The sequence below is a fragment of the Montipora capricornis genome, chromosome 12, assembly GCF_036669925.1.
Source record: "Montipora capricornis isolate CH-2021 chromosome 12, ASM3666992v2, whole genome shotgun sequence".
NCBI classification, from domain to species: Eukaryota; Metazoa; Cnidaria; class Anthozoa; order Scleractinia; family Acroporidae; genus Montipora; species Montipora capricornis.
In genome coordinates this window covers 12,503,257-12,524,110 of record NC_090894.1, presented here as the reverse complement: position 1 = coordinate 12,524,110, position 20,854 = coordinate 12,503,257, and the positions used below count along the sequence as shown (strand labels likewise).

General features: G+C 38.7%; 1 protein-coding gene across 3 annotated transcripts; it reads left to right on the top strand.

The window, feature by feature from the left end:
* Positions 1-1,956: 1,956 nt before the first annotated feature.
* On the top strand, positions 1,957-17,360 carry LOC138027707 (uncharacterized). 3 transcript variants are annotated; one of them, XM_068875299.1, is made up of 7 exons: positions 1,957-2,107; positions 2,274-2,374; positions 7,615-7,765; positions 8,671-8,747; positions 14,981-15,079; positions 16,243-16,431; positions 16,756-17,360. In XM_068875299.1, the coding sequence occupies exons 2-7, from the start codon at positions 2,299-2,301 to the stop codon at positions 17,235-17,237; spliced, it is 1,074 nt and encodes a 357-aa protein (XP_068731400.1). In that variant the 5' UTR covers positions 1,957-2,107; positions 2,274-2,298; the 3' UTR covers positions 17,238-17,360. The 3 variants fall into 3 exon arrangements, with proteins under 3 accessions (XP_068731400.1, XP_068731398.1, XP_068731399.1); XM_068875297.1 differs by lacking the exons at positions 1,957-2,107; positions 2,274-2,374; positions 14,981-15,079; positions 16,243-16,431; positions 16,756-17,360 and adding exons at positions 9,056-9,145; positions 10,313-10,519; positions 10,837-11,458 and having other exon boundaries at positions 7,480-7,765; XM_068875298.1 differs by lacking the exons at positions 1,957-2,107; positions 2,274-2,374; positions 7,615-7,765; positions 8,671-8,747 and adding exons at positions 13,427-13,668; positions 14,586-14,662.
* Positions 17,361-20,854: the final 3,494 nt, after the last annotated feature.

The window sequence follows — 20,854 nt, the reverse complement described above, 5'->3', positions numbered from 1 at the left end:
TCTTTTTTTTTTGGCTTATGAATTATTAATGAGTTTGAGAAGGGAATTTAAAAATGTCGTATGCGCATAGATAAATTTTCGTTTCTTGCTCATGTTTGGTAATTTAGTAAATACAAATACTGAGTCAGAATAGTTTGGAATAGGGCGATTTGCTTGGAAATTTTGAATTATTGTGATTACCCCGAGCTAATGACCCATTTTTCTCATAAATATACATTTTTTTCATATATCTGCGTCATTGAAGCTTGCCTTAGCGCCGCCCCCTGAGTTCCCTTGAGAGTAAGGGTGCACCTTCCAGTTTACTCGTTTTTAATACGATCTCTCACGAACACTCACGATCGCCGCCGATGGTAGAAGGGGCGTTTAATTACACCACATCAACTTTTTACAAGGTTTCCTATAAGGAAATGCTTTAGCAATTTGAAGGTGTAACTGATTTCTCCCTATTTAGAGCGACTTAACTTAAAACGACTGCTTTATATGGAAGCAATGAGAGTTATTTGTTGCGTGATCTGAAAAGGCTGCACTTATCGTTTCGCAGCGTACCATTTGTCAAAAAGGGAAATTTTTATCTAAACGGTAACTGTAATAAGTTACATCGATTCAGATCTCACGACGATCAAGACAGCGAAGACAGAGTTGCGCGTCAATTAGTTCAAGTTACGCGCCATTCTCCGCGCCGGTTGAGTCTCGCAAGCTAATTGTAGGTCACTTTTGGCTGTCTATCGCCATAGTTCTTGTACTTAGTGTGGCTGCATGCAGTCCCAATTACTGCTGCTGTAGGGCTGTCTAGTCATAAAGGCAGCCCCAGAATAAATACTCTTGGATGTGCCGAATAAAGCAATGCGGCACACCTAAAGGCTATGTGATGTATTTGCATTTCATGGAGTATCGTCAGGTGAAAACGGGCTTCGGTGCTAAATCAATCCAAAATGCACAACCTCAGGCATGTGATCTTTGATGTTTGTTTAAGATCCATACTACCTTTTAGAGCATCTTTTCTTCATCAAAACCTTTCCGTCTTCAAGGATATAAACGTAAGGGTCATATAAGCCGCCGGGAGGGACGGGGATAAATTGTGGAGGGACTTTTATGTTCAGCCGGACTTAAAATGGTATGATGGTTAAGAAATAATTTGAGATGGATTTAACGTGGCTCACACCAGTTTCAGCCTTTTAAAGATACTGTACTTCTAAAAGTATTGACTTAACAACAACAACCAACCTTAAGCTCCGTCGCTATTGAGGTGTGTTTTGGGGAAATTTCGTCGCGAACTTGTTAAAGAATACTCCATGTTAATTTCAGATAGCATGGAGCTAAAATAGATCCTACTCACTTCTTCATTTTGTTTATTCTTTGTAGATCATGTGACAATAATTAAGAGAGAATTTTCTGCCGTAACAAATATATATATTTAAAGTGAGAGAAGTGATCCTCGCACTTTAAGTCCACCTAAACCAAAAAATATATTTTTCTCTTAAAAAATTAAGCGTAGTTTTTGGGAGCATTCTGACGCCAATTTTTTTCCGACTGCCTAAATACTAGATTTTCTGTGCCCCTTTAAAACTTCCGTTTCAAGAAATCACGACCGCGCAAAAGAGGTCTGGGAAGAGCGATGGTAGTGACGTCAGATTGAGAGCCCATAGGATACAAGCTTCACTAAACTCGTTCCCAGGGGACCCTGGTGGAAGCTTTATTTGACTTTATTTGCTTTCTCCTTGATAGAGAAGTTCTTTTAACGTAACGTTAAAAATGACTTGCCCCTCGTCAGATTCTGACGCTGGTCATTTTTCCGAAGACTCGAAAATGGATTACGACATAGAATTGGAAGACGACCCAAAGGCTGACAAGGAATGCACTGCCAATTACGAAAAAGGAAAAACAAGCTGACAAAGCACTAGAACGACAACTGAAGGCCGATAAATTTGAGGGAAACGTTGAAGTGGCTTATGAAGTGGGAATACTTGCGTATTCTGCATGGTGATCTTTGTGCGCACCTACCGAGACTGCTTTCGTTGATTGTATGTTTCTTGTTTGGCTGTTACTTCTTGTATCGACAGTTCATCATGATTTGTTCCTTTTACTCATTCGTTGACTTCTGTATTGTGTAGGTGCAAGTGTGGAAATTGTCACAGTGTCGATTTTCTTCAAAACATTAGCGAGTACTATTGCTGCAGGGAGTTGGAAGGCTGTTTAGAGTCTTGTGAAAGTGACCTTGTCCTTCAAAATGTTGGCCCCGGCGTTAAATTGTCCTGTGTGATTCAACATCCCAGGATTTGAACCCGTTTGCCATTAGAAATGGAGTCTTTAGTTAACAGCCGGAAAATGAGGCAAAGCAAGAGGAAAACAAATGTATCACCAAACAGGAGACGAAGCAAGGTGAGCGGTGAATTTTTTTTTGGCTAAGATATGGTTTACAAATAGAGTACATGTTCTGTACTGTTGGTGTATTTGATTAAATATCTGATTTTATCTTGCTTCGTTTCCTTTTATTGCTTCCACTTCCATTTGTCTTATAACTTGAGTCTTCTGCCATGAGAATCGTTTCATTACAGTAATTAAACGCCTGTCATATTTGTGTTGTCACGTTTGATCAAAAGCGGTCCAAACGTCGAGTAAAGGCCTCTGTTTTGAAATTCTTCAAGCAGAAACTGAATCCATCTTCTTCGACGTTGCGTAATCTCATGGCGATTGTCGTCAAAATACGGTATCAGGAAATGAAGCCTTATACCGCCTTTTAAACTTCTGGTATTGTTGCATCCCGCTGCTTCTCATGTAAGCTGCATTCAAAAAATCCGCAGAGAAGAATTGCAGCTAGACCCATACCTCTCTTGTCTCGGTAGCGCGGCTAACATGGCAGTATTTTGCCGCTAATTTTATACGTATTCAACAGATCGTGTCTCTTATAACTTGAGCTTTAATCTGCAAGGAGAATCGTATTAGAAATAGGTGTTTAATGAAACGTCTTCCATATTTGTGTTGTCACGTTTGATCAAAAGCGGTCTAAACGTCGAGTGAAGTCCTCTGTTTTGAAATGCTTCGAGCACTGTGACAAACTGAACCAATCTTCTTCGACGTTCATGGCTTCATGGCGATTGTCGTCGAAATACGGTATCATGAAATGAAGCCCTATACCGTCTTTTAAATTTCTGGTATTGTTGCATTCTGCTGCTACGCATGTAAACTGCAGTCAAAAAATCCACATTGAACAAGTCAAATGTTTAGAAAACTCTGGCTTTTATGTCACAATAGCAGCTAGGCCCATATCTGTCTTGCTTCGGTAGCTAGTGCGGCCAACAGAGCAGTATATGGGCCAACATGTCGGAGTTTTACCGCAAATTTTACGTATTGAACAGACCATCAAATATCGAGAAATAAACCAAATCAAAAAATTGTTTGCGCCAAAATGCCCCTAAAGTCACGCTAATATATTTTTTTTTGAGAATCTTCAGCGGGGAAGCGGAAGGAAGCGGTTCCGATAAAACAGAAGCTCCGGGTTCGAATCTAATCCATTGATATGATTTTTTAATTTCCTTATTTTCTGTGCTACCACAAGTCCTTGGACACAGTGTCCTAAATTGACGATGACAGTAAATTCTATTCAAAGCTAATAACGAATTAACGGTAATCGTTAATTTAGAGAAGAGCTCATGTTGGAAGTAGTAAATAGGCCTTTTTCGATATATTAAAAGAAAGGATAGGTTTAATAGAGGACAAAAATGTTAAGCGAGACAATCGGCTGGCGTGAAAACACGCCCAAAGACGGTGGAAAATGGATGATATGCAAATAGTTTTCGCATTCGTTCCAACGTGTTTCTTTTGTTTTTGTCCTCACTGACTCACTATCAACCCGAATATTTTGATATTTCGAAAATGGCCTATTTTGTTGGGCTCCCGTGCCGGCAGCGGGTTATCATGAGACGAAATTGCGAGAAGTTATCCTCGCACACTTAACTTAGCAATTGTCTTATCATGACACCTGAAAAATTCAGCAGGCTTTAACGGCAATTTTCGCACCCGAGACACATTCATGCTTGATCGCCAAAAACAAAATTAAGTTTTAAAATCTCCTTTGTATCGTGATATGATCTGTGTGTTCGGAATCAAATGTGTAATGGAATAAGACCCGTCTGAGCATCGTGTAACGGGAGGTGGATGGGTCATAACATTATTGTGGTGTTCACTTCTGAAATGAAAGTTCACACAAGTAGAATTTTTATTCCAATACGAACTAGTGAACTTCCTACGGCGTTTGTATGTAAACACTCTCTTTCCTGCCCCTATATATTCCTTCAACACTTTCGTAATTTTTTACAGTGAGAACTGAGCGTCATGCATACTCGAGACTGAAGCCCCGCGCAAATGAAAGGCTTCAAGGTCCTTCAACATTTGCTTCAACATCCGTTCGATTTTGTTGAGGAGCGATGTTGAAACCTTTCGCCTAAAGAGAACTGTTTACGCTGTTGTGCCGCATTACAATCAAAGAAATTATTTTAATCCCCTAAATTGCTGTTAAAGGCGATAGCTCGTTTTGACTAAAAAAAAATGTGGACTCGTGTAGATCGTCCAGTATCACGACATTTGAGGCGCGTTTACACAATAGAGGAAAAATGGCACGGGTCCGATAAAAAGTGGAACGGTTCCATTCAGTTTTGTAAAGAAACAGTGAACTTTTATCAGTTCCGCTACGGAACCATAGGCGCCTATGGTCACTTAGCGGAACGGATAAAAGCCCACTGTTTCTTTACAAAACTGAATGGAACCATTCCACTTTTTATCGGACCCGTGCCATTTTTCCTCTGTCGTGTAACCGCACCTCAAAATTGTGATGATCTGCCTTCTGTTGACCTCGTTTGTGTACTTTGTCAACGGCGAAGAAAGTTATATTACTCGAAATCACCCGCTTCAAGTTCTCTTTCGCTTTAGTTCACTCAGTGAAACTTTTCTTGCCAGTTGACCCATCAGTTCTAAACGTTTACGTTCATTTCAGTCATAAAGTCGACCAATAAATCCCAATGCAACAGTGATTTGTTAATTTGGTAGCTGTATTTAACTTGGTAATATTGTGTTGACTTGAATTTATCACCGTCAATTTTCATCGTAAATACAACTCTTACCACTCAGCCTATCTTTATTCGTCGTCATTCTATTCATCCATTCCAATTATGTCATCAACTCCCGGCATATTTTGTTGTCTTTTTGCGTTGTTACAATCATGCCAATAAAGCCCTTTCATGTTACAAAATTTACCTCTGCTGTTCCTGTTTCAGTGCTGCGTTTGGAATCCCTAAACCTCAAATCCCACAGCATAGCACAAGAGGAATCACTAACTCAGTGAGTACAATCAAAGGCCACCTTTCCCATGCAAAACTGCTACAAGGGAAGGAGAATAAAAAGAGCACCACAAAATCTGTTTTGATGTTTATAACCGTTATTGCTTTCATACTGTAAACGAACGTAAATAAAACGTAATAAAGTTTTGTATTGATCGACTCCTTTCCGTGTAGCTAGTAGCTTTAAATACCCGTAAAACGGAGCACTGATGGAGAGGGGGGACTGAAATGAGCGCACCGTCGACCTCAGGTTTGTCAGTTTAATTACTGTTATCAGTTATCGACGTTAAATATAAAGGTCTACTTTACTTTACTTTACTTTACTTTGAGAGCAAGACAGCGACGCTAACGCAAGCGTAACTTGAAAAAATGAATCAACATTTTCTGACGCTATCGTAAACCTGTGCCGTCTATATCCCGTACTGTTCGAGTATCACAATATCGGCGAAAGTGCTCCAAGTGTATTGTATTGGAAGAATTCGTTATTGAAGTAAATATGGAGAATGAAGGATTGCTTGGAAGTATGTTCACGTTGTCGTCAAAACTTCATCGATTGAATGTGGTTACATTTATTCCTATTTTACTTTATTAGGGACTTCAACATCTACGACGGCGACGAACTGAAAACGTCACCTCAAAATATAAACTTTGCGCTTTTGTAAGAGTTCCGCGATTATTCTCTCTCGTTCATGTCATGAGGCGAAGTATCCTAAAACTCAATTGGAAACGAACGTTTCCTCACGTTATTGTTAAAACCTCATATTTGGTGATTTTATGTCGCAAAGTACTGGCAGAAATACGTGATAATAAAACAATGCCGACTACGTTTATTTTTTATCTTTTAACCAAATGATATACGTTGCGTTCTCTTTGCCCAGGCCTTCGTCGTTTCTTAAACTCTGCTTTACTTTCTTGTTTTCCAGAGGACGGAAAAGAAATGTATTGAGAAATATATGCTGCAACTGCAGCACGCCTTTTTGCGGCATTAAAACCTAGTTTAGGACGAGTCGCTGTTTCCGTTGCATCCTCGTCCTTGCCAAAGCTCTTTGTTATGGACAAATGAGACATAAGTACATCATTTACGACATGTTTGCGTACGTTTCATCTTATTCAAACTGACAACCCTTCATGCTAAAGGTTAAGGACGGATTTTCATCGCAATGTACGGACCAAACTTCATTCAATTCGGCATGTCAACTTTTCCAGTTCTTCAACAAATGACCCAATTGTTTCCATTTCAACAACCAGAGCATTTTAATTCTAACACAGAATTCACTTGGCTTACAGAAAGATCCCTGGGGAACGAAGACATTAAATCGCCGAAAGCTTATTAAATGTGTCACTCTAGCTTTTCTGTATTCTTTGGTTCAAGAGAAAGGTACAGACAGTTCTAAATCCGTCGTCTTATAGGTAAGAACGCCGCTCTAAGAACTATAATATGTCAACAATGTTTGCGCTCTCTGTTGCACAGACCGTCGTCAGTTAAGTCAGATGTAGAATGTTATTTTTACAGTACCCTACACGGACAATTGAAAAGTTATTGTCAGATGCTCGCGACCTCCACATAACCTAAAATTTGCTCAGTTCACGTCATCGTCAGGCCGAGAACGGCAATTGTTATGGGAACGCGCTTCCAAAACTACGGTTTGAAAACAGTTAATGATGAATCACTGTCATTTCCTCTTGTTAGATTTCATAACCTTTTGCTAGTCTGGCTAGTCTTTCAGAACAGCTAACCGAGCAAAGTTACTTTGAAACCATGCACTTATCATCATCCTAGAAATATTTATATGCAAATCTGTCTGAGCAGTCCAACTGTTCATGGGGAATATTTCAGGGTTGCGGTCCCATTAAAGGCAAAGCTTGTTTTCCTTGGCTATCGCTTAGAGTTTCTTAGTCACAAAAATATTGTTATTCCACTTGGATGTAGATTGATTGTGTACACCAGGTGAAAATAATTTTCCATCCGTTGACTGACATATTGACATTTACGCGCGTGACTCTTTGTTCAGTCAAAAGCATCTCAGTTGTAAACGCGAAAAAGTTCAAGCTTGTATCTTTGTGAAGCTCTCTGCAGAATCAATAAAACTTCTTTCTTGTGATTCACCTAAGGTATATTTATTTCGTTTCTCCAACTTGATACTCCACTTGTACCGAAGGCAGTGATCAAAGAAGACCATTTCGTCAGTTATGAAGTACCCGCGAGTGAAAACCCCTTGTGGTGGTTTGCGTTTCCTTGTTGTGTTAATGATTTGCTTTACCATTTTGGTTCATATCTCAGCCATGGATGATCAGCGTCCAAATAATTACGATGTCCATGCAACTGGACAAAAGACTGAGTCGATGCTGTTTCGCGAACGCAGAGGAATTAAGAAAAACACCACTCAAAACCCGCAAGACTTTGAAAAACGACTGAAAAGCGTTGAAGAGAGGTTTGTCCTCGATAAGTTATAACAGCTGGTTATCCTCCCAATCTCAAATAACGTATTGTCGTCTCTCCGGTCGAGACTGAGTAATCTTTCCAATTTTTTTCTTGATTTCAGTGAGTGTTCATTGTTTCTAATGGTCGTTTATTTTGCTTCGTCGACTCTCTTGGCCACCAAAGTTATTTGATAACATTTCTATACAATTCGGCTTCATGCGTTAGGAGTTTACACTTTTATAGTTTTCAGAAATAAAATTTCGATTCGAAATTGATTTGGCGAAGGCTAAAACTTCCTTCAGAAACTTGGTATCTCTTAATTATTCCTTTTTCTAGCAGTATTAGAATGTTGCCAGTTAATTTAACTCCAAAGGAAATATTATCGCTATAGTTTCAATTTTGTGCGTGTGAGTGAAATGTTTAGTAGAAGTGATTTTTGCGCAGAAGGAGAAAATTTATTTCGCTAAAATTAAAGTTATCATACGCAAAAATACGGTTTTTAGAAAATACACCGCTTGGAGGTATTTATAAAAAAGGATGGGGCAATGTAAGCCCGTTGGAAAGAAATCATCAAAGACCCGAGGGAAAGAGCCATATTAATTGCGGCACTCAGTACAGGATATCATGTAAAATGTCAGCTCCAACGAAAAAAAAAAAAAAAATAAATAAATAAAATCATTCGACCAAAACGACCGATCAGATCTAGTACACAATCAAACGTTTACTATCACTGTAAAACTCTTTTAACATTTAATTCAATACGGACAGTTCTTCAGTTACATGTTCTTCCCCTAAAATATTATTATACCTTAACCTGCTTGATCCTGAATACCTTTCTTTTACCTCAGACATGACCATCTGATAACAATCGACAATTCAGATGAATATCAACACTTCAATTTTATTTTGTTATAGACTTGATGCACTGATGCGGTTCCCTCGTCTGGGATCAAGTGGGAATTCTTGCAATTCACTTATAGCCTACCTTTTGGGTTGGTATAGAGCCCACCCATGATTATAAGATAATGGCATTTAAAAGAAGAGTTATTCAGTGATAAAAGTTATTTCTTTTCATTTGTTTTGAGGCACAACAGAAAATAAACTCTTCCGTTACTTGGGAAGTTCTCAACAGTACATGAACGCAAAAAAGTCATAAAAGCATTATTTTGTTCAGGTTATTTTTTAAAGAAAATAATTGAAGGTTATAATTAATATGACTACCAACTACGAATTTTAAGGAATCATCCTATTTGTGAACTCTAAGCCATTGAATTGTTTTGTACCATTTTCAATCTCAAAGGAAAGCATATCCAAAACAGTGGAAAAGAAAAGATGGGACCCCCTGGTCCACCAGGGAAACCAGGATTGAATGGAAAAAATGGCTCCAAAGGTATTACTAAATGAAACTCTGCACTACGTGGCAATATTTAAACTTCACTTCACGGAGCTGTCATAGAGATTTTGACGTCTTACCGTCAAAACGTCTGAAATTGTGCAGAAGATGCCCATTATTAAACCTATTTTTTGTCTGATGCTTAAAATCCTCCTGGAATCGGAATCATTATATATCATAGAAATTTAATGTACAGGCCGGAAGAAGGCGTTTACACCGAAATTTGTGGACACAGAACCAGATCTTGGAAAAAGTTAACTCCATTTGATGCAGGTTAAAATCCACTTTAACCCTTCCCATTAATACTAGTACTAAAAAAGAGAAAATTAGTCTCATTGGACCAACAGAGTCTGCAGTGAACAAAGGAAATATTATCCGTTTTGGTCTCCACCACAGTTTAGGGCTTTTGAAATTGTATAGAATGGTAGAACCCCTTATAAATATCAAAAGGACATCCAAAACTTGTCCAAACTGAGGATGATTTAATTCAACCAGTCTCTAAATAAGGAGTGTTTTAAAAACATTTGTTATCCGCGCACCATTTTCAAAAATACAGTATACATACGTGCCTTCAGAAAACCTTAATAATTATCATCCGCTAAGGGTCTAATATTTAGATTAAAGGATACAAAACATGCACATGCGGCATTCCGTTGATAATTGCAGCAACATAATCATGCGTTTGCTGAAACTTAATGTATTTTTCTGAAACTTGTTTGAGACCTCTTGTGACGTTCCTCCAAATAACGAAATACATCGTGTTCCAATTTCCCGTTCTTTATTCTGAACATTAGACCCTGCCAGATGCAGTTTTGCCGCCTCGCTTTTGTCCTGTTTTTCTAAGAGAGGAGCTCTAACTTGTTAAACAATAAATGAATGACAGTAAATTGCTTAAGGTATTTCACACAAATTACCCCACTCAAAAAGGAAAACCACAAACAAACAAATACACCCACTTAAAAGGGAAAACTAAATATAGTTTCGTGAATCATCCCGAGTGAGGCATCTTTCCCTACTTTCCTTCAACTCGTTTGAATAAGCTGAATAAGAAATGCAGGTCAATGTAACAATGGAAAACGAATCACTCTGAACTGCTTCCCTTAAAATTTTCCCATCAGCAGACAGCAAATACTAGTGCACCCTCTCTGTCCTCTTTCCTCACAGGGGAACCAGGAAAGCCTGGCACAAACACCCCCTTACCAGGCCCTCCTGGTCCTAAAGGACAACAAGGAGCTGTAGGTAAGACTGGAGCCCAGGGACCTCAAGGCGCCAAAGGAGAAAAAGGACAAAAGGGGACTGCAAAGTCGGGTGTGAAGTATGTTCGATGGGGAAGGACCACATGTCCCAGTGGTGCTCAGATCGTCTATAAAGGTATAAAGTTCCTAGGACAATTTAATTCAACGCTTCCTAACATTTCGTAATACCTCTCAACTAAGATTCACACTTGGTTCTCTTCATTATTAGGTGGTTGCCATAGAATTTTGAATTTTTTCATTTCCTGGTGGTCAAGGGATTCGTCACGGGAGCAGAAAACTTTATAAAGGAATAGTAAAAAGTTACTCAATAGGAAATACTCATCTCGCTAAAAAAAAGAATTCCTTTCGATATGTAATTTATTTGGGAGTGAGAGCTGTTGTTTGATCTCGAAGCAAGCTGAATGCGTTTTATATGCCCTTCTCGCGTTTCAGGGATAATTGGGGGTGAATATTGGAACCACTACGGTGGTGGAGCCAACTACCTTTGTCTTCCTCACAATCCAAAGTACGACAAGTACAAAGATGGTCACCAGGCTGCAGGATACATTTACGGCACTGAGTATCAGGTCAGGCAATACAACGGAGACCCTTTTAAGAGAAATCTCCATGATCATGACGCATCCTGTGTTGTCTGCTTTGTGAAGTCACGTAGTTCAATGCTGATGATGCCCGCAAGGAATGACTGTCCATCTGGATGGACCGAGGAGTATCATGGGTATCTGATGAGTGAACGTCATATTCACAGACATTCAAGTGATTTCATCTGTGTCGATGGCGATCCAGAATATGTTCCTGGTAGCCATGCTGACAAAGAAGGTGCCTTGCTGTATCCCGTGGAAGGCGTTTGTGGTTCACTTCCCTGTCTTCCATATGTCAGCGGTCGAGAGTTAACATGCGCCGTGTGCACCAAGTAATGAAAGAAGAAAGAAAGCTTGAACAGTAGTTGATTTGCATTAGAACTAAACAGAAACTAAATGAAATATCAATCGCTAGCAAGCCAGAGAGCAAATGTAGAGTAAGGGTGCAAAACAATAAACTTGTTGATCTTAATGAGTCTTGTGTTACACGATTATGTTCAATTCGATCCAATAATCAGCATCCTACAGCTGAGATGTCTTGGAACAAGTGCCCTCTTCGATTGGTACCGAATATACTAAACATTTTAGACGTACTCAAGTCTTCTTACAAAACTCAGTAGAAATTGATCCGCCACGGCAAGTTCATTTTCATTAATTAATTGAAATTTCTCCGACAAATCAAATAAGACCACATTGGTATGAAACTGAAGGTTGACCCCAATGGAACGAAAATACGCAGGCATTTGAACTTACCTAACCTAGATAACGGACAATCTTTCCTCCCTTGTACCCATTCTTTTTCTAAGTGACACCGTCCTGCGCATGTATTTTCATGTGCCTCTTCCAACAAGAATGTGTACAAGAGAGGAAAGATTGTCCATCTGTCTGGTTTAGGTACGGGTATAGAGCCCTTTCATAATGGCGGCCCAAGAAAATATCCTTTTGCTTTAATGCTAATTAGCCTTTGTAGCGTCGCTACAACGAGCAAATTTCAAAAGAATATTTGTTTCAAAATGAGGGCAGTAGGTCTAATTAACATAAACACAAAACAATGAAAAAGTGGTCGCCATTTATGACAGTGACACTTCCACCCTGTTTGACAACAAAGATTTCTCAAATACCTCAACCTGAGACATCCTAGCATAAAATTTACCATGAAACTGGAAGAAAAGCATAAAATTCCGTTTTTAGACGGCCTTGTGAAACGCGAGCAAAATCTTACATATGTGTCAACGATGACCTAGTACAGGAAGAAACTTTTCACCGGCCTTTACATGAAATGGGACTCGACTCGACTCCTTCACACCACGAAAGCACGAAGTTAATTTAGTTCGCACCTTGACCTATCGTTGTTTTCGTATTTGTTCTGATTCCTCTTTATGCGTTCTTGCCTTTAGTTAATGAAATTGAAAAACTATTATTACAAAATGGGTATCCTAAGGCCAAGTGAAGCGTTCAAATCCTGTCACAACATCCTCAAGAAAAAATTCATTCTGGTTTTACCCTAGCTATTTAGGTTTAAAGAATAAAAATTTCTCGCGAAGTGTAAATTCTTGTATTGATAGTTTCTATGAATTCGTTAATTAGGGTTGTTTTTCAAAATAATAGACGATTTCACGCTCTTGATTGCATCATGGGAGTAATCAGGACAACATGGCGGGAAATTCAAAGGTTTGTATGGAAATTCGAAGCAAAATATACTGTACATGACTCAACTTTATTTTTTTTATGTATGAGCAACGTCGGCGCTCTTTGTTGCACAGACCATCGTCAATTAAGTGAGATGTAGAGTGTTGTTTTTACATTTTCCTGTAACAATTGAAATTTATTGTCAGGTGATCGCGATCTCCACATAACCTCTGATTCAAATTTGCTCGCTTCATGTCGTTGTCAGGGCGACGTTCCAAAACTATGGTATAACAACAGTCGCTAATGAAGCACTGTGATTTCCCGCTTGTAGGTTTTATAAATGTTTGCTACTCTTTCAGGAAGCCAACCGAACTGAAAGTCACTTTGAAACCACTTATCATCAGCCCAGAAATATTATGTGCAAAATGTGTGCAACTGTTCTTGGTCGGGGGAATAGTTCTGCCCTGCTTTCCTAAGGCAAAGCTTGTTTTCGTTGACTTATTAATCAAGTCAGCTATCGCTTATGGTTTGTTATTCGCGAAAATATTTCTATTCCACTCGGAAGAAGATCGAATGTGTACAAGAAGTGCAAATAATTTTCCTTCCGTTGACTGATTTACACGCGTGGCTCTTTGCTGGAGGGCATCTCAGTTGTAAACGCGAAAAAGTTCAAGCATGTATCTTCGTGCAGTTCTCTGCAGAATCAATAAAACATATTTATTGTGGTCTGTCAAAGGTGTATTTATTTCGTTTCTCCAACTTGATACTCCACTTGTACTGAAGGCAGTGATTCAAAAAAGACTATTTCGTCAGATATGAAGTACCCGCGAGTGAAAACCCCTTGTGGTGGTTTCCGTTTCCTTGTTGTGTTAATGATGTGCTTTACCATTTTGGTCCACATCTCAGCCGTGGATGATCAGCGTCCAAATAATCACGATGTCCATGCAACTGGACAAAAGGCTGAGTCGATGCTGTTTCGCGAACGCAGAGGAATTAAGAAAAACACCACTGAAAACCCACAGGACATTGAAAAACGAGTGAAAATCCTTGAAGGGAGGTTTGTCCTCGATACGTTATAGCTGCTTATCCTCCCCATCTCTCTAACGTATTGTCGTCTTTCCGGTCGAGACTGATTAATCTTTTCAATTTTTTCTTGATTTCAGCGAGTGTTCATTGTTTCTAATGGTCGTGTATTTTTCTTCGTCGACTCTCTTGGCCACCAAAATTATTTGATAACATTTCTATACAATTCGGCTTCATGCGTTAGGAGTTTACACGCGTTTATAGTTTTCAGAAATAAAATTTCGATTCGAAATTGATTTAGCGAAGGCTAAAACTTCCTTCAGAAACTTGGTACCTCTTAATTATTCTTGTTTTTAACGGTATTAGAATGTTGCCAGTTAATTTAACTCCAAAGGAAATATTATCGCTACAGTTTCAATTTTGCGCGTGTGAGTGAAATGTTTAGTAGAAGTGATTTTTGCGCAGAAAGAGAAAATTTATTTCGCTAAAATTAAAGTTAATATACCAATTAAGTAATTTTCCTCGCAAAAATACGGTTTTTAGAAAATACGCCGCTTAGAGGTATTTATCAAAACGACGGGGCAATGTAAGCGCGTTGGAAAAAAATCATCAAAGACCCAAGGAAAGAGCCATATTAATTACGGAACTCAGTACAGGATATCATGTAAAATGTCAGCTCCAACGAAAAAAATAAATAAATAAATAAAATCATTCGACCAAAACGCCCAATTAGATCTAGTATGCAATCAAACGTTTACTATCACTGTAAAACTCTTTAACATTTAACTCAATACGGACAGTACGTTCATCAGTTATATGTTCTTCCCCTAAAATATTATTATACCTTAACCTGCTTGAGCCTAAATACCTTTCTTTTACCTCAGACATGACCATCTGATAACAATCGACAATTCAGATGAATATCAACACTTCAATTTTATTTTGTTATAGACTTGATGCACTGATGCGGTTCCCTCGTCTGGGATCAAGTGGGAATTCTTGCAATTCACTTATAGCCTACCTTTTGGGTTGGTATAGAGCCCACCCATGATTATAAGATAATGGCATTTAAAAGAAGAGTTATTCAGTGATAAAAGTTATTTCTTTTCATTTGTTTGAGGCACAACAGAAAATAAACTCTTCCGTTACTTGGGAAGTTCTCACCAGACTGAGTACATGAACGCAAAAAAAGTCTGGTATAAAAGCACTATTTTGTTCAGGTTATTTTTTAAGGAAAGTAATTGAAGGTTATAATTCATATGACTACCAACTACGAATTGTAAGGAATCATCCTATTTGTGAACTCTAAGGCATTGAATTGTTTTGTACCATTTTCAATCTCAAAGGAAAGCATATCCAAAACAGTGGAAAAGAAAAGATGGGACCTCTTGGACCCCCTGGTCCACCAGGGAAACCAGGATTGAATGGAAAAAATGGCTCCAAAGGTAAATGAAACCGGCTGCACTACGTGGCAATATTTAAACTTCACTTCACAGAGCTGTCATAGAGATTTTGCCGTCTTACCGTCAAAACGTCTGAAACTGTGCACAAGATGCCCATTATTACTCAGAATCTATTTTCTGTCTGATACTTAAAATCCTCCTAGAATCGGAATCATTATATATCATGGAAATTTAATGTACAGGCCGTAAGAAGGCGTTTACACTGAAATTTGTGGAGACAGAGCCAGATCTTGGAAAAAGTTAAATCCATTTGATGCAGGTTAAAATCCACTTTAACCCTTTCCATTAGAACTAAAAAAGAGAAAATTGGTGTCATTGGACCAACAGAGTCTGCAGTGAACAAAGGAAATATTATCCGTTTTGGTCTCCACCACAGTTTAGGGCTTTTAAAATTGTATAGCATGGTAGAGCCCCTTATAAAGATCAAAAAGACATCTAAAACATGTCCAAACAGAGGATGATTTAATTCAACCAGTCGCTAAATAAGGAGTGTTTTAAAAACATTTGTTATCCGCGCACCATTTTCAAAAATACAGTATACATACGTGCCTTCAGAAAACTTTATTAATTATCATCCGCTAAGGGTCTAATATTTAAATTAAAGGATGCAAAACATGAACATGCGGCATTCCGTTGATAATTGCAGCAACATAATCATGCGTTTGCTGAAAATTAATGTATTTTTCTGAAACTTGTTTGAGACCCCTTGTGACGTTCCTCCAAATAACGAAAAACATCGTGTTCCAATTTGCCATTCTTTATTCTAAACATTAGACCCTGCCAGATGCAGTTTTGCCGCCTCGCACTTATCCTGTTTTTCTAAGAGAGGAGCTTTAACTTGTTAAACAAGAAATGAATGACAATAAATTGCTAAAAGTATTTCACAGGAACTACCCCACTCAAAAAGAGAAAACACAAAGAAACAAATACATTTATTTAAAAGGGAAAACTAAATATAGTTTCGTGAATCACCCCGAGTAAGGCATCCTTCCCTGTCTTTCTTTTAACTCGTTTGAAAAAGCTGAATAAGAAAAAGCAGGTCAATGTGACCATGGAAAAGAATCACTCTGAACTGTTTCCCTCTAACTTTTCCCATCAGCACACAGCAAATACTAGTGCACCCGCTCTGTCCTCTTTCCTCACAGGAGAACCAGGAAAGCCTAGCACAAACACGCCGTTACCAGGCCCTCCTGGTCCTAAAGGACAACAAGGAGCCCCAGGACCTCAAGGCGCCAAAGGAGAAAAAGGACAAAAGGGGACTGCAAAGTCGGGTGTGAAGTATGTTCGATGGGGAAGGACCACATGTCCCAGTGGTGCTCAGATCGTCTATAAAGGTATAAATCTCCTTAAACGATTTAATTCAACGTTTCCTGACATTTCGTAATTGCTCTCACCAAAGATTCACACTTGGTTCTCTTCATTATTAGGTGGTTGCGATAGAATTTTGAATTTTTTCCTTTCCTGGTGGTCACGGGATTCGTCACGGGAGCAGAAAACTTTATAAAAGAATAGTAAAAAGTTACTCAGTAGGAAATACTCATCTCGCTAAAAAAAGAAATGAAGAATTACTTTCGAGATGTAATTAATTTAGGAGTGAGAGCTGTTGTTTGATCTCCAAGCAAGCTGAATGAGTTTTACATACCATTTCCACGTTTTAGGGATAATTGGGGGTGAAAACCACCTCCATCAAGGTGGTGGAGTCAACTACCTTTGTCTTCCTCACAATCCAAAGTACGACAAGTACAAAGATGGTAACCAGTATGCAGCACACATTTTCGGCACTGAGTATCATGTCAGTCAATACAACGGAGACCCTTTTAAGAGAAATCTCGATGATCATGACGCACCCTGTGTTGTCTGCTTCGTGACGTCACGTGGTTCAATGCTGATGATGCCCGCAAGGAATGACTGTCCATCTGGATGGACTGACGAGTATCATGGGTATCTGATGACTGCATATCATGGTCACAGACATTCAAGTGATTTCATCTGTGTCGATGGTGATCCAGAATATGTTCCTGGTAGCCATGCTAACAAAAATGGTGCCTTGCTGCATCCCGTGGAAGGACGCTGTGGTTCACTTCCCTGTCTTCCATATGTCAGCGGTCGAGAGTTGACATGCGCCGTCTGCACCAAGTAATGAAAGAAAAAAGAAAACTTGAACAGTAGTTCATTTGCATTAGAACTAAACAGAAACTAAATGAAATATCAATCGCTAGCAAGCCAGAGAGCAAATGTAGAGTAAGGGTGCAAAACAATAAACGTAATGGGAAAATAATAATAATAATAATACATTAAACTTGTTGATCATAAAGTCTTGCGTTACACGATTATGTTCAATTCGTTCCTCTAATATAGCACCCGGTCTACAGCTGAGTTGCCATGGAACAAGCGCCCCCCTCGATTGGTACCGAGTATACTAAACATTTTAGATGTACTGAAGTCTTCCTAAAACAAAGTAGAATTTATTTTCCGCAAGTCGATTTTCTTTTAAGTCCGACAGGTCAAATCAGACCCATTCGTACGTATGCAACCCAAGGATAACCCTAACGGAACGAAAATAGGCATGGCAGGCATTTGAATTTCTCCAGATGCAGCGCTTGAAAAGCAACGACTTGGGCTAATATAACCTTTGAAATTTCTTTAGGAATTTCGATATATGGTTTAGAGAACTCACCCACTGACTTATCAGAAGAGAATCACTAATTTGTAAAGGTGGCCGTATTTATCTTATACTAACAAAGCGCACCCATCAATGAACAATGATGATTTCCCTCTGAGAAATCCCAAAATTCACTAAGGGTTGTTTTACCATATCGGATTAGCGCTAAATTATAGGAAGCCCTTCTTGCTTCTAATTCCCTGTTGTATACAAGACAAGACAAGGATACTCTCCCTCAACTAACCACCGCGCACCGGTGGCTCAGTTGGTTGAGCACCGGGCTGCCATGCGGGAGGTCGTGAGTTCGACTCCGGCCGGAACAACACTCAGGGTCTATAAAATACCGGGGCCGGGGGGAAGTGCTGCCTTTGTAATTACATCCGCAAATGGTTAGACTTTCAAGTCTTCTCGGATAAAGACGATAAGCCGGAGGTCCCGTCTCATGCACAAATAACTTCCATGCTGATAAGTTCCCTGTGGGACGTTAAAGAGCCCACACACTAATCGAGAGGAGTAGGGGGTGAAATTCCCGGTGTTGTGGCTGTCCTCTGTGTGTATATGGCTGGCTGAGTATAGCAGGTCCACATCAACTGAATAGCTGCCAAACTTCAACCTGCTTAAACAAACAAATAAATAAAAAAAATATAACAAGTAACTTAGCCGCGTACTCGTGTTGTTAAAGTATCAAATGTGTACATCTCAGTTGACCCACAGAATTAGTGACTAGCCTGGGCAGCTAAATAGTGACCGGAAAGACTGAAGTCTTTTTGTACGTTTTCATTGCCACCACAATTATGTTTACCTAATATTAATTCTCGATAACTTTGTCATCGCACGATCTTCCGCTACTACAATTGCTCCGATGAAATTGCAATGGCAACATGCGCCTCACTTCCAAGCAGTGCACCTGAGCTAATTTATTCAGTCAGACGAAAGATTAATAAGTAAATACTTCAATGTGACTTGACTTAAATTAGTTTTCTCCCTTTTTGATCGATTTCTCTCCTTCAAAGAAGAAACAAAACTGCGAAGTGCGTTAATTTTGAATGCAATCAAACGATAACTGTACTTTCTAAGAAACTGTGGATGGCACTCATGAACATGCCTAGAAGTACTTCTTCCGAAAGTACGATTGTTTTGTTGAAAATCCACTGGAGAAACTGAAATTGTAGCCACGTACGTTCTTTGTGAGTTCAGTCTTCCATTAGACCGGCTTGCGCGAAAAACATTTACAACTACTTTGGGCTCCAATATCTTGTTTAAGGACGGTGCCGTACTAATTAAAGATATTTTGCCCCGGTGTGTGATTATGCAGGAAATGTAGATCTTAACAAGTGTCATTGAAATCCAAAAAGAAAATTTGGGGGTAACCACACATTTTTCAAAGATAATTCATGAATAATATTTGTGAAAAGCTCTAAAATACTGTCAAAGCAATGTATGGCGTTGTGCATGAATTTTTTTTTCAACGTGAAAGCTCTGCACGATTTTTTTTTGACAGCACTTCTTTTAATATTAAAGAAATACAAAGCTTCGCACAGTTTAATTACACCACTATTCTTTACAGTTGAACGCAAAGGCTAAAAGCAAGAGAAGTTCGAAGGCAATGTAGTACGTATGTTCAGTGGTGTTTTCTCGGTTGAAGATTAAAACGTCCTGTCCAATCGACAAATGGATCATGCTTCAAAGAGTTCACTGCCTGATTTACTTCCAAAAAGCACAGGTTGTGTTGGTCTTGGAATGCAGGTTGGGGGCCCTACAAGAGCTGTTTGATGGTTTACCTGTAGAGTGCAATGTTGAATGCTTGACCTACAGTATTTTTCCTGCGGTGTGCAATGCATGTTGGGGGCTCTTGAAAGAGCCGTTGTCCACTGGTACTTGTAATGACATAGACAAAGCAACATTAACTATAAATCCCACCTTGCAAGGCCACATCAAACAGCAAAGTATACACAGTGGGACAAGATGAATTCCTGCGGGGTTGAGGGCTGTCCACCAGTGGACTTTACAAGGCCTGTGCCCTTCTGCTGTCTCTCCCAGAGAGAAAATGTGTCAGTTGCGTGCTCTAATAGAGAAAATGTCTGGGTTTTTTTTTTTCAATATTTATAAATTCTTATAAAAACTGAAGGACAGAGAACATATTTTTTTTCTCATGTCGAATCTTGTTTTAGCTTTTCTCAGATTGGACCGGCTTTTTTCCTTTTCTGGTATGTAGCCTTGGTTTGGCTGTTATTAAAGCAGTGCTCCTGTTTTTTTTGTCTGATTTGGTCTTCTGATTTCCACAACATTTTTTAAGGGATGCATTGTGCCATAAAGAAAGAGATTTTCTTATAAAACACAGCCAAATCTGAACAAATCTAGCTATTGAAAAGTCAATCTTTTGGAATTTGAACCACAGCAAGTATTTTCCAGTCCTTCAATACTTTTTATATTACCCAAGACGGTTGAAAGTTTAAAGTACAGCTGAACACATATAGTAAGATTATTTTATTTGATGAATTATTATTAATATATATTTAACATATTACTTGAATTTTAACATTTGAAGTGGTTGTTTAGATACATATAAAGCGAAAAATCAGATATAATGAATTTCTTGCAACATCCAAACAAGATATAATTGACTGAAGCTATGATCTTCGCAGTTATGAACGCAATTTTTACAATTGCGTAGAGAAGCCTGAAAAATTCAGGACTTCAACGGGGTTTAAACCCGTGACCTCGCGGTTTTTAATTGGTTTGTGAGTGACTTTGGTTCCTAACTTGTTTAATATTGTTATGGTTTCAAAAGAAATATTGTTAAAGGTTTGTTATAGTAAAATTATTTTATATTTCTTCTACATTTGAAATATTGTTCTCCTTAAACGAGGAGGACATCAGATGTAATCTGTTGCATTGTGACTTCTAAAAACACCAATACATGCAAAATTTGTTCAATTGATAGAAGAGCAGGTTATATCCTCGATATGTACATTAAAACTACTTGACTTTGTGTTTTGATATCATACTTTGGTTCAGTTTACTTGCAGGAATTTTTTTTGAAGGGTGAACTGCTTGCAGCAATTTTTTTTTTTGCAATTTTCCTTTGCAGGATT